The sequence below is a fragment of the Chelonia mydas genome, chromosome 2 (assembly GCF_015237465.2).
Source record: "Chelonia mydas isolate rCheMyd1 chromosome 2, rCheMyd1.pri.v2, whole genome shotgun sequence".
In the NCBI taxonomy this organism is placed as follows: domain Eukaryota; kingdom Metazoa; phylum Chordata; order Testudines; family Cheloniidae; genus Chelonia; species Chelonia mydas.
In genome coordinates this window covers 58,088,597-58,106,162 of record NC_057850.1, presented here as the reverse complement: position 1 = coordinate 58,106,162, position 17,566 = coordinate 58,088,597, and the positions used below count along the sequence as shown (strand labels likewise).

The following is a 17,566-nucleotide window of genomic DNA, read 5'->3' as shown; positions in this document are numbered from 1 at the left end:
TAAGGCCCAGTTGTGGAGAAGCAGTTATGAGGGAAGATATTTGGGCCACTGTGGAAACTGATACCAGAGACCTCACAGGAGTGAAGATGTGTATGGTGGGAGTGAAACAAGATGAAGATGAGAATTTAAACTTTAGTATGGGGTAATCTTCACTTTCATTCTCTGAAACTGAACAGAAACGTGTATTTAAAGCAGTGGTTTTCAAACTTTTGTATTGGTGACCCCTTTCACATAGCAAGCATCTGAGTGTGACCCCCCTTATAAATTAAAAACACTTTTTAATATATTTAACACCATTATAAATGCTGGAGGCAAAGTGGGATTTAGGGTGGAGGCTGACAGCTCACAACCCCCCATATAATAACCTCACGACCCCCTGAGTGGTCCTGACCCCCCAGTTTGAGAACCCCTAATTTAAGAATTGTTCTGGTGAGTGGCGATAAGATTTGATAGTTTTATTGTAAATTCTTGGTAGTTTTCTGTAGTCGAGCGCTCCCTTTTCTATCTGCAAAGAACTCTTCTTATTCCTCTCATCTATGCTTCAGCTTGATGTAAAACCTCCAGTTCATATATGCATCATCGATCCTTAAGAGTAAGTCTGTAAATATTTTAGGCTCCAGCCTGACTCTTTTATAAAGATACAGGAGCTGTGCAAGGTATCAGGGTACAGTTTGTCTAGTTGTATTGTTTGAACATAAAGACTCTCCTTCATAGGACCAAAGAAGCACAAATCTTTACAAGGTATTTGGAGGCAAAGAAGTTTGTGCCCGCTAACAGGTTAGGCACAGGATTTGATTACTTTTGAAGCATACAGTGAGAGAATGAATGTCTCTTTATACCAATTCTCTTAGCACTGCTGCATTTAACATCCTAAAATCTATTTGCTTCCACTTCATCTCCCTCCCCACAATACAACTCTCTCTGGCAAAGCTGGCAGTCCTGCAGAGCTCCTTGATCCTGTTTAAAATACAAAACCGAACAAGCATTTTTATCCTCTTTTGGCCTAATTCTGCCACTGTCACTCACACTGAATATTACTTTGAGAAGTTCAGTTGATTTCAGTGAGATTACTAGTGAAGTAAAATACTGCTCAACATGAGTAAGGGTGGCAGGATTAGGCCCTTTGTTTTTCTGCTGTATGTGGGTCTTAGATGTTAAAGTCAGCTCTGTAGCACTGCCTTCAAATTCTGGATTAAGTGCTAGAAACATTTCCTGATTTATGGATTAGTAATCCACATCTGACCTGTTTCACAAACCTTTACCATATCCACCTGAAAAGCTGCTCAGAGTTTTTAAAGTATTTGCTGTCTGGCTAGCTAATTTAGGGTTCTGTACTGCCACTCATCACTAAAAGTATCTGAATGCCTTCCATGTAAAATTGATAGCAGACTCCTTGTGAGATAAAAGCTCGGGTTCCCTGGGCAAACTTAATTTGCTTCCCTTGTATGTATGCATTATGATACAGTCTTTGATTACATGATCACATGCTATTTGTGTGTGTGATTTCCTAGCTTTTAAAAAAAAATATGGAAAAAACAGAAAATCCATCACGTGACATCACATTGTCACCCACATGGTTCATCAGCAAGGTTGGAACATTTAGATCTATCACAGACCCCTACTACTTAAGATAAAGGAATATTGGATAGAAGTAGCAGGTTGTCAGGCTCTGTGCAGACCAATACTAGGGGGGCTTCACGGATATTTGCTGCCAGCAGAGAAACGGTGAGACTAAGCAATCTTAGGTTCCGTTCCAGGCTCTAGGAGTATGCTTTTGCGGAGACAGACCCTTCAATCTATCTCCTGCGCCCCAAGTTTGATCCCTTCTGCCCTATTCCCTCCTACCTGTCCTGTTCTTTGCCACTCCTGTCTCCTCATCTCAGTCCCATTCTCCTCACCTAAGCAGTCCATTCTCCATTCCTCACGCTTCTCACCCAGTTCCAGTCTCCTTGCCCATCAAGCCCTGGTGTCCCCAACAAGTAAACCCTGCTTGTCCAAACCTCTTTACCCAGCCATTCCCAGGCCCCTTACCACCCTGACCTCCAGTAACCTCCCTGCCCACATTCCCTGTTCCAGCTGGCTTCCAGTCCCAATCTCCCTCCCTGGGCTCCTTGAATCTCAGTGTCTCCCCCCACTGCTTCTTCACTCCTTGTCCCAGCCTCTTTCCTGGGCTCCCAGACCTAGTTTCCCTCTCCCCTTTTTGCCCGCCTCCAGTCCCAGCTTCCATCCCCTCCCAAGTTCCTTGTTCCAGTCTACTTCTCCATGTCTACTCTCCAGGTCCATGTGTTGTCCCCTGTGCATTAGAATCAGGCAGCTTTCCTCCTCCACACACAATTGCCAACTGTCATGCAGTAAATAAGCACCCCGACTTTCACAATAAGCCAAAAATCAAGCAAATCTCATTTCAAAACAAGGCCAAAACAAGCCAATCCCTAAGAACCCCAACACTCTATGTGACTAGATCCTCCCGGCCTGCAGTCTGGGACTGTGGTGGGCCTGCTGTGCACCCCTTACTCCCCCCACCCAACCCTTGCCCCTGCTTGCCGGGAGCCAATCAAAAAGAAGAAGCAACAAGCTACAAGCCAAAAACTAGCCAACAAGCAACTCACAAGCCAATTAAGCCAAAAACAAGCCCAATGTCTGCATTTTTTTCACAGGTTTGGCATGTCTGCCTCCACACTGCCTGGGTCAGCAGGGGGCAGATCACTGAGAGCAGACGAGAGACAGGCTCTTGCTCTCAGTTCCAGTGCTGACTTGGCACAGCCCTGAGCTGCCACTGCAGGGAAAGACCTGCTCAACCCCAGGCTGGAACATGCTTAGTGCTGACAGGATTTTTAGGGAATACAGGAAGTCTCAACTGATTTTTTTCAAAGGCTTGTAACTGGGCCAGATTTGGGCGGAGTTTTGCAGGGACAGCAAAAAGCACATCCCTGACAGAAAGATCACCCCCCACCCCCCACTTTACAAATTTCAAGTCCCTGCTCCAAAGAATGGGGGTGCTAGGGCTTTTCAAAGAAAAACTCACAGAAATTTTAACATGGTAAAAACCTAGCCTAGTTATTAGAAATAGCTATGGTTTTGGCTGAAAAATTCCACTTGAGGCAGACAATTGACATATAAAATTTCAGCCCAAACAATTAAAGTATGGCAAAGTTATAAGCCACTGAAAACAGTCTTATAACGGGAAGGACTGTGCAACCCTAAAAAATGGGTGGTGCTACCAGCCTGGCCTATAATAAAGGCATTTTGTTTATATATATAAAGACTGGGCTAACAACCTGTGTATCCAAGTTATAGTTATTAAACCCTAAATATTTTATGGTTACAATTATAACACTGACAGATACTGGGAAATACCCCCAAAGCTGTAAAAGTAGAAAACCTGAGTTATTCATAAGGTTCTATGGTTAAGTTACAGAACTGGGAACTAAGAATCTGAGTACTATTTCTGGCACTATCACAGACTTCCCTTGTGACTTTGGGCAAGCTGTAGGTTAAACTCATTTTTGTGCCTCAGTTTCCCCATATGCATAAGTGGAATACCGCTTATAATATTCCGCAGCGGTGTTGTGAACCTTAATTGTTGTTTGTGATTTGATAGAGGTACTATAATGTTGCAAAGTAGTGTTGTAACCAGGAAAAAAACCTCTGGAGAGAAAAAAACTAAAGTTTTCAGTTTTGAAATTGTTGTTAGGTTAATGGGAAGAAAGTGAGGAGGAGTTGACTGGAATAGTACTGGCCTTTCAGTTGTGTTGGGCTCTGTCCCCAAAAGCATTGAATCATTCTGCGTCAGTACGGAAATCTCATACAAACAATTCTTTGCAACTCCAGTAAATGGTTTCCTGATAGTTAGTTTTGTTCAAGGAAGTTGGCTGCCTACCTAAACCAGTTGTCTGGGTCACGATGAGTAAACCTTACTGTGCCATGTGTTTTTAGAGGTGTGGTGGGTTTTTTATGGGTTGGTTGTTTGGGTTATTTTTTTTTTTTTGGTTTTATTATTTGTTTTGTTAAAATCAGAAATGTCCCTGCAAACATTTTTGATGGGTAGCTGCAGCCTGTATGCAATAGATATCCTTTGGTCTGTGAAAGACTAGGGATGTCTCTGCAGTGCATTTACACTGTCTAGCTGTATGACACCCACTGGCACAGATGGTAGTGACATGACTAATTCTGTGGTGCAGTGTCTTCAAAATAGTCTGATAGTAAGAAAGAGATTGGGAAAAGATCTTATATAAAATATATTTGATATTGCAAGAAGGTGAATCTTAGTAAATTATGAAAATCTCACCCTCAGAATCCACAAAATTCCTGGGTCACATTCTCCCAAGGCTTGCACCTGGGCAACCCCTTAGATACCATTATTTTAGGCCCCAATCCAGTTCAAGACCTTTAGCTAATTGTTAGGGAGAAAGAAAAAAAATCAATGACAAGCTTGAAGGAGTGCATTTATACTAGATACTTGCGCTTCGCCAAATGTTTATCTTTTGCAGTGACAAAAACATTCCAAAGCCATAAGGATATCCAGATAACTGCTCACCTTGCCATGTCATTATTTGCATAAACTTCATTGAACATTGTCACACAGACTGCAGTTATTCCAATGTAGCAAACTACTGTACATGTCATGAAAAATAACACTGTGTCCTGGGAACAGTTAGCAAAACTGCCAAAATGCAGATAAAACCTGTCTTATTAAAATGCAAAAATCTGCATTTATCTTTGCTGTTGTCCCCGTGGGGTCCATTACATACAATAGTGAAAAGATGTCCCCTGAAAATTGCATTGCTTTTTAATGAGACTTTTTACCCATTGAGCCATAATCTGTTTTATTCATTACAAATAGAAATGGCTTCCTAAGCCCCATAGCTTTGCTGAGCTGCTTCTAAAAATGTGCATTGCCTGAGGCTACAGTCTAGTCCACTAGTTCCCAAACTTGTTCTGCCGCTTGTGCAGGGAAAAGCCCCTAGCGGGCCGGGCCGGTTTGTTTACCTGCCGCATCAGCAGGTGAAATTAAAAATAAACAAAAATCCACCCTGCCCCCTGCCCAAAAAAAACAGCCTGAGGCAGAAAGAATGGAAAATTTCAGCCCAAATGGTTAAAGTTTGGCAAAAATGTAAGCAACTGAAACAGGGGGCCTTATAATGGAAAGTGTCAGCCAGCCTTAATTATAGGCGATGGTACCAGCCCCACCTATCATAACAGTTTAATGACAATATTTTGATCCCAGAATCTGAAGGTTCTCAGTTCTCTGATCTATAGGTTAGTTTTATGTTCCTTTTACAGATGGGAAACTGAGATATGGGAAGTGACACAACTTTCCCACGGTCACTCAGTGAATCGGTGGCAGAGCTGCGAATGGAAACCAGTACTCCTGACTACAGTCCTGTGCTTTAGCTACAAGATTACCATTTATTTTACATGTCTCCACAGTGTTTTCCCTCTCTTTGTTCCAGTCTCTTTCTTAGCTCTCTTTTTTTTTTTCTTTACTGTTGTCTATCTCTTTGCCTACTGTTTGGCCCTTCCCTATGGCTTCTCTTCCGACAATGTTTCTGCCTCCTCTTCCATGTTTCTCCCCATCAGTCCTTTCTCTCATTAAGTTTCTTTGTAACCCCTCTGGTCCTGTGAGAGATTCACATCTTAGCTGCCTTCTGGTGGTGAAATATGCAGATTCTCAGCACGACCGCAGTGCTGCCAACCTTAGAGGTTTTTAAGGCCCGGCTTAACAAAGCTCTGCTGGGATGATTTAGTTGGGGTTGGTCCTACTTTGAGTGGGGGGTTGGACTAGATGACCTCCTGAGGTCTCTTCCAACCCTTATCTTCTATGATTCTATTCTGCCCCACTTCCTGCCTTGCGGTTCTCCCCTAAGAGTCACAGGGGGAGCAGTGAGAGGGGAAGAGGAGGGAGACATGGCCACCTACTAAGTAGTCCCAGGATAGCCTCCAGTAGCTGGGAGGAGGAGGAGTTGACAGAAAATCTTGCTCACTGTCTTCAGACCTTGCTTATGAGTAAGGCTACGTTTTAGTCATGGGTTTTTTTAGTAAAAGTCACGGACAGGTCACGGGCAATAAATAAAAAGTCACAGCCCCATGACCTGTCCATGACTTTAACTAAAAATACCTGTGACTTAAACTTACTTGCTGGGAGGTGGGCGCTCCTGAAAACTGCTGCTGAGGGTGGGAGTCTGAGGCCCCGCTGTAGCTGGGGTGGGGGAGCCTGGGGCCCCCTGCCGCTGGAGGGGGGCGGCTTGGGGCCCTCTGCCGCTGCTGGGAGGAGTGGCCTGTGGCCCCGCTGCCGCTGCCATTCCAGCCAGGGGCAGCCCAGGGTCTCCCCGCCACCATCGCTGGTCCAGGCGGGGGGCAACCCAGGGCCCCACCACCGCTGGTCCGGGCCGAGGATGGCCCGTGGCCCCGCCACCACCACCACTGGTCCCGGATCACTGCTCCAGGGAAGCACCGGGGACAAGCTGCCTGGGGCTGCCAGAGTAGCATCTGGTGCGGCTGGCCCCTGGGCTTCCCCAGCTGCTGGGGTGGTCCTGAGGTCAGCTGCACCAGTGCTGAAAAATTCACGGAGGTCATGGAAAGTCACGGAAGCCGTAACCTCCGTGAATGATTTGCAGCCTTTCTTATGAGTGAAATTCCCCTGGCATGATAGTGGCATCAAGGCAAATGTGTGACTGTCACTCCAGATGAATGACGCTTGACAGGTATGTAAACCGGATGGATCATACTAATCAAAAAGTGTTGCATCCAATATGAGGGAATTCTATATTAAACCTCATCAAATATAAAGAAGAACTGATTACAGAACTAGCAATTAATGGTAACTTAGGTACAAGTGATCATGACTTGATCACTTTGTAATGTGCAAACAGAATAAAGTCCAGACCAGTGATATAAATATATATTTTGGTGCTTTAAAAGAGCCAACTTCACAAAGCTGAAAATAATTATGAACCAAATCAGTTGGGAGGAGGAATTTCATCAGAGAAATGTAAATGATATATGACACTTTACTAAATGGCCAAGAAGCCACAGTTGAGGAAGAAGGCCATATTGGTTAAAAAACTGACCTGGTTCAGAGGGGAAGTGAAGGCAGCTATGAAAAAGAAAGAAAGAAAGATACATTACATTATATATAATATATATAAAAAACAAATTGAAGGAAGGGGAATTAGATAGTAATGGATATAAATTAGAAGCTAGGAATTATAAAAAATTGACAAGGGAAGCAAAGGGACAGAAGGAGAAATCTATGACCAGTAAAGTGTAAGGACAATAAGGAGGCATTGTTAAAGTATATTGGGAACAGAAAGAATTCTAGCAATCGTATTGGTCCATTACCAGTTGTAAATTATAGAATTATCAATAATAATGCAGAAAAGACAGAACTGTTCCATAAATATTTCTGTTCTGGGGAAAAACAGATGACATAATCATATCAAATGATAACATCTCAGGAAGGTGTTAAACAGCAGCTACTAAAGTTAGACATATTTAAATCAGCAGATATGGATAACTTGCATCCAAGAGTTTTAAAAGAGCAGGCTGAGGAGCTCGCTGGAACATTAATGTTGATTTTGTAATAAGTCTAGGAACACCAGGGAAGTTCCAGAAGATTGGAAGAAAGCTAATGTTGTGCCAATATTTAAAAAGGGTAAACAGGCTCACCTGGGTAATTATAGACCTGTCAGTCTGACTTAGATCCCAGGCAAGATAATGGAACAGCTGATACAGGACTTGATTAATAAAGAATTAAAGGAGGCTAATAACATTAATGCCAATCAGAATGGGGTTTATGGAAAATAGATCCAGTCAAACTAACTTTATGTCTTTTTTGATGAGATTATAAATTTGGCTGATGAAGGTAATAGTGTTGATGTATTATAGTTCTGTAAGGCATTTGAATTTATAATCACACTTGATTAAAAAATTAGAAAGATATAAAATTAACATAGCACACATTAAATGGATTAAAAGGTGGATAACTGATAGATGTCAATGTAATTGTAAACAAGGAATAATATCAAATAGGTATGTTTCTAGTCGGGTCCTGCAGGGATCTGTTCTTGGCCACATTCGATTTCACGTAATTATTAATGAGTTGGAAGAAAACATAAAAACATCACTGAAAAAGTTTGCAGATGACACAAAAATTGGGGAAGTGGTAAATAATTTAAGAGGATATGTCACTGATACAGAGCGATCTGGGTCGCTTGGTAAACTGGGTGCAAAAAGCAATATGTGTTTTAATATGTAAACATCTGTATGTGTACATCTAGGAACAAAGAATGTAGGCCATACCTACATGACGGGGGACTCTATCCTGGGAAGCTGTGACTCTGAAAAAAAGATTTGGGGGTCCAGGTGGATAATCAGCTGATCATGATGTGGCTGTGGCCAAGAGGGCTAATGCAATCTTTGGATGCATAAATAGGGGAATTTCAAATAGGAGTAGACAGTTATTTTACCTCTATGTTTAGCACTGGTATGACTGCTGCTGGAATGCTGTGTCCAGTTCTGGTGCTCAGAATTCAGGAAGGATATTGATAAATTGGACAGGTTTTAGACAAAAGCCACATGAATGATTAAAGGATTAGGAAAGATGCCTTAAAGAGTATGTCTACACAGAAAATTAAGCCTGGGCTTGAGCCCCTAACCCCCTTGTTTCCACACACCAATTGTGTTAATCTAGGACTCGAACCTAGGGCTGCAGGACCCTGCAGGGCCCAAGCGCTTGTTAAGCCTATTGCTTTCCTGTGTGCACATGGCCCCAGCTTGACTTGGGTCCCGGAAGTCTTCTGGATGTATCCCATAGTTCCTTAGTCCTGTCTACGCTGACAATCTGTGATGCAGTCTATTGCACTCTGTTGCAAATGGAAGTCACACCTCCATTTGCAAAGGTCAGCCGCTCAGATCAGTGTTAACCCATTCTTCTGAAGATAATTAGGACATGAGTCTCCAGGGCTGTCAATCTATTAAAATGAAATCTTGCAATTCTTAATTTTTAAAATGGAGTGTTCAATGAAGGTGTTTTTGTTCTGTTGTTTTAATATATTTTTGTCTGTTTGTTTTGAAGTTTGACATAAAATGAAAGTGTCAGAGGAAAAACACACACCACTGGTTATGGAGCAGTGAATGTGCCCCCTCTGCACCCTGGAAGGCAGGGATAAGGGATCCCAGGGAAGCTGGCTTCCACTCGCCACTCTGACCGTGCACCCAGCCCAGGCACCCCTGCACATGCCAAAGGAGATCAGACTGAACATTCTGATATTTTCCCCTTTTTCCAGCACTTTCAAATTCAAATGGTGAAGCTGGCATGGTAACCTCCCCCGCCCTCCACTGGAAACTGTTTTGTAAACCTTCCCACACATGTGCTTTTTGTTCAGATTCAATTTGGTGTTTCCCTAGCTGCTTCCATTTCCTGGTTAAAAACAGGATTTGTCATGTCTGAGATACAATTCAGAACAACACCGGGGAACTATAGGCAATTTACCAGCATAGGGACTTTGCCTGTGGGAAGGGAAACATCCTCTTGGTAACTCACCCCCAAAGGAGTTTAGCTTGGTGTGCACAGGAAAGCCCCTCATTTCTGACTGTTGATGAGGTAGACAGTGGAAAGTGTATCCACTGAAGGATTCACCCACTCTTCATTCTCCTCTGGGAACTGGTATGAGGAACTGCAGTCACTTGGGGTGCTGGGGTGAAGGAAGAAATAGCAAATGAATGGGCCTGACTTCTGAGAGTTACCAGCTGTGGATAAAGGAGGTAGCTTCTGGCAATAGATCAGGAGCGGCTCTCAGGGAAAGAACTTTCCATGTTATTGCATGTCACTCTTAGTAGCAGCAGACCTATAGCCTGCTTCCTTGGTCCTCTCATCTCCTTCACTTCTGCCTCACAGAACCTGTAGTAACAGACTGGCCTTCTCAAAGTAGGCTCTTCTAAGAAGGAGCATTTTCTTTCCCAAAGACAGTGTCCTGCGTTTTTGCCCATCAGTTCCAAGGGATTGCTATGAGTCCTGCCATAGACCAATGTCCACAACTCCTGTATCCAGCCAGGAAGTGTAGCAGTATGGCCAACTACAAACATTCAAAAATCATGAGCCAAATCCTAAACAATGTGAAATTTGGCTTACTCATGAGATTCTAAAAAATTTGGGGTTTTGTAATTTACCTTCTGGGTTTTGACCATATAATTCATTTTCAAACTTTTCTCTACAACCATGATTGCTATAAACTTATTCATTTTAAATGAAAAGTAAGAGTCTCATATGATCACATGACTCCAGGAGCTGGGGCTTAAGAAAAACATCTAAAATCAGGAGAGTTGGCAACAGGGTCTGGGAAACACCTCATTTTAATTTAAAAAATATGAAACTATTAATATTGGCGGTTATTTTATCTGAATGTCAGACGTGCAACATCTTGACTCATACTAACACATTTTTATGTTGATGTGGTCCACAGTAAAATAGGACCCTTCATTCACATATTTATGCTTTTGAGATGAACTAGAAAATTGAGAGTGAAAAGCCAAAATTTCCTTGATGTATGTGCCTTTTTTCTCCTTCACAGCTTTTTTTGGGAAATACCTCAATGAATACAATGGCAGCTACATCCCTCCTGGGTGGAGAGAGTGGGTTGGATTAATCAAGAACTCTCGCTTCTATAATTACTCCGTTTGTCACAATGGCTACAAAGAGAAACATGGATTTGATTATGCAAAGGTATGGTCCAGACACATTTACCTTTGATTGATTACACCCAAAGAGTACATGTGTCATTTTCTCACAGTCATAGAATCAGATAATTTGAGATCAGTTTCTCAAATTTAAAGGCACCATTGTAGAATGAATAAAAAGCTACAAAGGGTCTTTAATCTGGTCTCTCTCTCTCTCTCGGAAATGGGTGGCTCCATGTAAGAAAAAAGAATAAAGGCCGTTCTTGAAGAAAATATTGTGTCTTGTGTTGCTGATCTCTTATGTTAAGATGATGGTACAGCTGAGTATTGCTAGTTATTAGCCATATTAAGCAAAGCCTATCTGGCGCTGTTTTCCATTATACTGGGCGGGGGGGGGAAGGAAATAGTGTGTCTGTGGTGTCAGGCTCTGGATAGGAGAATGAGAATAGATAAGTGCAAAAAACAAGGGTTAGACAACTTCAGACTTTGTTTGCACTCCTGACAACATCTGGAATGTGTGCCAAGGAGAGCTGCCCACTGCGGTGAGATTTCTCAGAAGTATGTAGCACTGGAAATTCTGTAGTTTCCAAATCACTTTATGCAAGCTGGAATTTCCTCAGAATGGAGCTCGTGGAGGATGATACAGATGTTGCAGCTGTAGTTTCTGACCCACGTAATGAGATTTCATTGGAAGCTCACAATAGCTGTTTCTGATTTCCCCACCCGTAGAAATTACATAACACTGATACAAAGTGTAAAAAAGAAAATAAAGAATACTGGTTAGTTATAAATTCCTTCCACATCTTCTGTCTATAGCAAGAATGTATAATGTTTATGAAAATAGGAAGAAAATTAAGAGAGCAATAACCCATTCAATGACCTCCTCTCAGGGTAATTCATTTTACCGGACTGAGATATCAAAAATTGCCAAAATACTGGTGCCCTGGTAGGTGACCGGATCATCATGGTTCCTATAAATAAGAAGTCAGTCTCTTTCACATCATTACAGGAGCATTAACATCTAGACTACTTTATCTGCTGTGTGAGAGGGGGGGGATGGGGGAAAAGAGAGAGAGAGATTACAGCTGGTTGGCTTGTCCTAACACTGACATGCAAGGGACACAGATCCAGTCCCTCAGGCACTGCTTTTGCAGCTGTTTAGGGTCTTGAATCCACAACATGTGATTAGTCATGCCTGAAAGTGCTTGAAATTGCAAACATCATCTCGGAACTTTCTCAATGAAACTCACACTAGACCGCCAGGCCAACAAAGAATGCTTAGAGGTGGCAGGTGGTTTAATTTAAGTTTTCATCTTTTTTTCTTCTTTCCATTTCCTCCCTTTCCCTTGTAGACTTCCATTTGCCACCTTGGCTGCAGGTTAAGCCAGTTTATTAGCAAGTAACAACCTTAACCTCAGCAGCTGCAATTCTTTATGTTGTATAATTAAAAGAACAGACCCTGCAGGAATTCAAGTGCTCCCTATATTTATATGTTTAAATGCAATTTCTTTGATAAAGACATTCCTAGGCAACCATATTTTTTTAATATGTTCAGTATTGTAGCCTTCTCCCAGGTCGCACAGAGGCAAATCTATATTTTGAAGAAAGCACATAATAAGGACTTAGATGTAAATATGAAATGATATTAGGTATGGGTGGTTTCTTGCACTTTGGTATCATTATGTTTTGTCAAAGAGCTTTATTAACAAAATTTAAGTAGTATATATCGGCTCTATTTTATGTGCTGGAAAACACCATGTTGCCAAGTCTGGTAATCATATTCAGTTAATACAACCTGTTTTATGGGTAAGAGAGTTTTGCAAAATACACTCCCATCTAATATGCCTTCCTAAGAAAGTAATTAGTGCCTGGTGTGTTCTGTGTTCTTTATGATCATGTGCCTCTTTGAAGGTACGTTTTTACTTCCTGATCTAAGCGCTAATGATTGCTTGGTATAACATAATACTGTGATCTGATTAATGATGCACTTTGTAATTTTTATTTTGTGTTAAATGTATGTTACAGGACTACTTCACAGACTTAATCACTAATGAGAGCATTAATTACTTCAAAATGTCTAAGAGAATGTATCCCCATAGGCCCATAATGATGGTTATCAGCCATGCAGCCCCTCACGGCCCTGAGGATTCTGCACCACAATTTTCAGAGCTCTATCCAAACGCTTCGCAGCACATGTAAGTAAAATTTGGCTTCTGCCAACTCTGGGTATGTGTATTGCTTCTTATTGCTTTTCATGGAGATGCTGCAGGACCATACATTTGAGGGATCTGTAGTGAGTAGCAAATATAACTCCTTTTTAGTCCAACTGTATGTTGTACTGTGCTTGTTCCTTTAGGGATGGACAATGCCAACTTTTACAATCGTGAGTAACTCTTTTCTCTGGGGAAGTGGTGTAAGACTAAGAGCTCTTTATTAGAGAAGTACAAGGCTCTTGGCCATTTTGTTAAGGCAGCTTCTTACAATATGTTGAAACAAGTAGACACTGTGAGAACCTTCTGCAAAGGTATTACTTCCTTCATGTTCCTCTAGGATATAGTTTTCCTGAGAGCTGGTTAACTGAATATGTTCGTTGTGGCAGCGTCCTTCGGCAGCTTTTGTGCAGATGTTCACACCAGGCTTGCTTACGAAACAGCAATAGCCTGGTTCCCAAGCAGCCTGTCAGTCTGTGTTTTTAAATAACATGCTGCTTATTATTTTTGGAAGGTGCTTCTGCTGTTCTAATGAGTGTCCCTACTGGCTTTGGGTCCAATAAATTATTGATTAAAAGGTTTTGCATTTATCTGAGGAAATGAGGACACAGGGACAACGTCCCTTTTTGTGTGTTGTTCTACAGGTATATATTCTAATGTGTGCAAGCAGGCGATAGGCAGCAGCAGATCCAAATGAATTTATTTTTGTTTTAGATTATAACACAGGAGGAGTTCTGACTAGAACTCTCCTGTTCTAACCCCCTAGATAGGGATTACACATATTCTTTTCACAGTGTGAAGTACAGGAATTGTTCCAATTACCATCTGCCCTTTCATTCATGATCATGTGGACCAACTTAGACTCATAGAAGATTAGGGTTGAAGGAAACCTCAGGAGGTCATCTAGTCCAGGGGTTCCTTGATGAGGCCCCCTCAACATGCTATAAAAATGCGAGGGCCCAGCGCGGGCGGGGAACTTGGGGCTCCGGGCCGGGGTGGGACCTTTGGGCGAAGGCATAGTTTTACTTCTATTGGCAGAGGGGCAAGAGCTGGCAGGGCTTGAGCCAGCTCCTCACAGCGGGGTCCAGGGAGGGAGCGAGCGCCACCTCCACACCCTGACTCACTCAGGAGGCCACCCAGCCTGTCTGGGCTGTGGGGGGATGCAACCAAAAAATATAACTCAAAGAGGGGATTCGGTTCAAAAAGTTTGAAAATCGCTCAGGGTGCAGGGAGGGGGTAGCTAGGGGCTGTGTGCATGCAGGGGGATAGTTCAGGGTGCAGGGAGGGGGTAGCTGGGGCTGTGTCCAGGCAAGGGGGTAGCTCAGGATGCAGGCAAGGGATAGCTGGGGACTGTGTACTGGTAGGGGAGTAGCTCAGGGTGCAGGCAGGGCATAGCTAGGGGCTGTGTATGAGTGTAGGGGGGGGCTCCCAGTGCGGCTCCCAGCTTCATGGGGGCAGGGGGAGAGCACGCAGGGGCTCCTAGCTCTGGCTTGGGGTGGGGGGAGATTTGCCAGTTTCAGCCACGCATCGCTTCCGGCTTTGTGGTGGTGCTGGGGTGGGGGTGGGGGGCACGCTGGCTTTAGCCTATGTCTAGCAACTGTGGTCTGCTTTCTCCCAGACCCTTTGCTCTTTCCCTTCACTCTTTCCTGCATGTTTTTTTCCCCCTGTCTCTGAGTTTCCCTCCTCCCAGGAGCAACTACAGGCTACTTCACCTGCAGCTCTATCTGCTGCCAACTTCCTGGCTTTATTCTAGCCCCTCCTGTTCCTCTTCTGCTGGGCTCCATCTTCAGTCAGGCTTTCAGTCTCTGGCTCTTCCCTAGCTGCAGCCTATCAGGTTAATTATCCTCATTTAACCTGCTCTGCGTTGTGTGGGGTGAACATCACATCACACATTCATTCTCACATTTGTCAGTAGTGCAAACCAAGCCCAAATGTTCATGGCTATATTAGGCAATGCGGTAATGCCTGCCTGCTTTCACAAGTACCGGTATTGTAAGTTCAGTTGTTAAGTACGCACTTTAACGGGAAACCAGTTCTTGAGAAGAGTTCTCGATATTGGGTTTGGAATTGGTGCTATCCTTCTGTGTTCTGAGGATACAATAAGACATTGTTCACAAGTTAATGGGGCAGATTCTCTCTACCCTTTGGCAAAGAGTAGTATAATTTTCACTCTTAACTATAGCTGGGATTCATCTTAGGGGAGGCTAGGAGGTGATACTGTTAGTTTTCCCTTAGGGATTGTGTTCAGCAGAGAGGCACTACATCAGCACATGTCCCTGTTGGCCTTGTCCTTCCTGTCCCTGGGATAACCAGCTCATTTTAGGATCTGTCCTGCCAGGTAGAACCCAGAGGGCAGGAAGTTTCTGCTGCTTTATCCTGTTTCTGAAGACTTTATGACTGCTTGTGTTTGGAGTCTGGGTTCCTTGGCTTGCATTGGTGGAACCAATGAAGTAAATAAGTCCCCAAGGTTTAACAGTAGAGGAACATAAAAAATCCTGTTTTGTTTTGTAAGGCCATTAGAAATGTTACATGAGCTATCTGAATAGGTGAAGCTGTGGATCGTGGTTGTCCATTTGAAAATTTGTTTTGCTTTGCGTGTGTGTGCGAACTACTCTTCCTATTATCTGTATAGACTAGAAAACTGTGAAATCAAAATAGCTTTAATCTGCTAAAATGCTTGTTTTGGAAGCCAGAAAGCATGCATCAGGTGTGTCTCTTCCTGTCTACCTTGGTGGCCTGGATTTCCTGGCATCTTTGCTGTAAAGCGTTCCTTCTCTAGCTGCCACGAGAGAGAGACTTGGGTGGATTGTTTTGTATTTCTTGTGAATGACTGGGCAGGTTAAGAGTTCAGTCAGCAGACAAAGAAGTGAGACAAATTGAAGACAAACTGCCAATTTGGGTGCATGAAGCTACTAAATAGCTGGTTTCTATAGCAAAAGCATTAGCAACATGTTCTGACTAAAAGAAAGAAGCTAAGTGTCTCGCACAAATATGTGGCTGCCCCTGTGAAAACAGTGCAAGGGCAATAAAATCCCTCCTGCCTGGGTTAGTGTAACTTGAACGTTTAACCCTTGGGTTTTCTTCCTTGGTGGTCAAGCATCATTTGGATCGCTTTTGTCTGACCTTGGGTTACAACCATCTGACCTTCGATTTTGTTTTTAAAATGTAGTTGTGATATCGTGTTACTGTAATGCTTATCTCCAGAAAAGAAGGGAAACCAGGTCGAAAGCTGCTTGCTGGCTTTGCAAACTGAGCTGGAAGGTTAGAGACCAAAAATGCCTAGAGACCAAAAATGCCTAGAGACCAAGAATTAAGTCTATCAGCCACATGCAAGAGGAGATTCTGTTTAATAAGACAGTAGTTTAAACATGCCCTTAAATTATGTATCAGTTCATTGCTGGTTGAGAGTCTGTATTGTTTGTTGTTTAAAATATTAGCTGTTTAAAGAAATAGAGGTATGTTTGATTAGGAACGAGCTATTGGGTCACATGTATGAGCTGCAGTATAGCTGCCATAGCAATATTTCCATTCCTCTTTGATTTCATATTTGTTTTTTTCTTTTGTGTCCTCACCTACTTGAGTGAAAGAAGAAAGTCAAATGCACACAGGTAGAAATTCTCATATTGTTTTTTAATCCTTTTTTGTCAAAAATATATATGGTAATATTGCCAAACCGAAAAGATGGATTTGCACACTGCTGTCATTTCACAGCGCTATCCTTCCACTTCCACCATACGAATGAACGCTCACACATTGAATGAAAACACTTCAAAAGACAAGCAAGACTGTGAAATGCTTGCTGTGAATCCTTACTACAAATGTTCACTTGTTAACTTCAATTATGTTCAATTTAAAGTGAAAATCAAACTTTCTCATATTCGATTCAGTAAAGGATGAAATCTTTTTTATAAGTATGAAGAACACCATCTCTGGGCTCTTGGAATTTTTCCTAATCCATACAGTGTTTGCAGAGTTAAAAGAATTCCTTGAGTGTTGGCTGTTGTTTGTTATCTATCCCATGTTGGCATGGTGGTCTTTTCTGAAAATATGTCATACTGCCACATCCATCCATCTACACTCAAAAAATTGTTTCCAGAGAATAAATTAGTATTCAAAAAGATTAAATACATAATGCAGGAATATGCGATTCTGCTGGCACAATGGATGTCAACCATTGTGAAGCTGGGTGGCTAGACTTTAGGAAATACTGTATTTAAATATGAGATTTACATATACAAATGATGGCTCTATCCACGTGTCTGTCAGTTAAAGTGGAATCCTATTCCATGGCACAACCTAGCATTAAGGCTCTGACTTAGAGAATACTTTCTCTGGCTCCCATGAAAGTCTAAATTCTTAGTTAAACTAAGGCCACCTTACGCTTCTCTGGCACTTTAAGTCCCTTTTACCCTCCAGCGTAGAGTAGTCTTAGAACAACTGTGAATTAAGCCTGAGATGTTTATAGCAATTCTGAAAGAAAATAAAATTATATGATATAAACAAACTTTAGAAGTAAAAATCCACATTACCAAAAAATGTCAGAAATGGAAATCCAGAACATTTCTTGCTGTGTTCAATAAAAAATTTTCAGCCTGACAGAAGGACCACTGTCAGAATCTATGGTTGTCTGTAACCATAAGAAACGAATTAGTACCCCAAGAATGGCATTAATGGTTTCA

The 17,566-nt window shown here is 42.4% G+C and overlaps 1 protein-coding gene across 11 annotated transcripts in view; it reads left to right on the top strand.

Moving 5' to 3' along the window:
- SULF1 (sulfatase 1) overlaps positions 1 to 17,566 on the top strand; it is a 169,001-nt gene that overhangs the window by 85,904 nt on the left and 65,531 nt on the right. For 10 of the 11 annotated variants that reach the window (XM_043539517.1, XM_037892462.2, XM_037892460.2 and 7 more), the window contains 2 exons: positions 10,572 to 10,723; positions 12,703 to 12,872. In XM_043539517.1, coding sequence (XP_043395452.1) covers positions 10,572 to 10,723; positions 12,703 to 12,872 — 322 coding nt within the window. Of the gene's footprint in view, positions 1 to 8,698; positions 9,320 to 10,571; positions 10,724 to 12,702; positions 12,873 to 17,566 lie in introns of those variants that run through there. The other variant, XM_043539519.1, reaches the window with a different exon arrangement.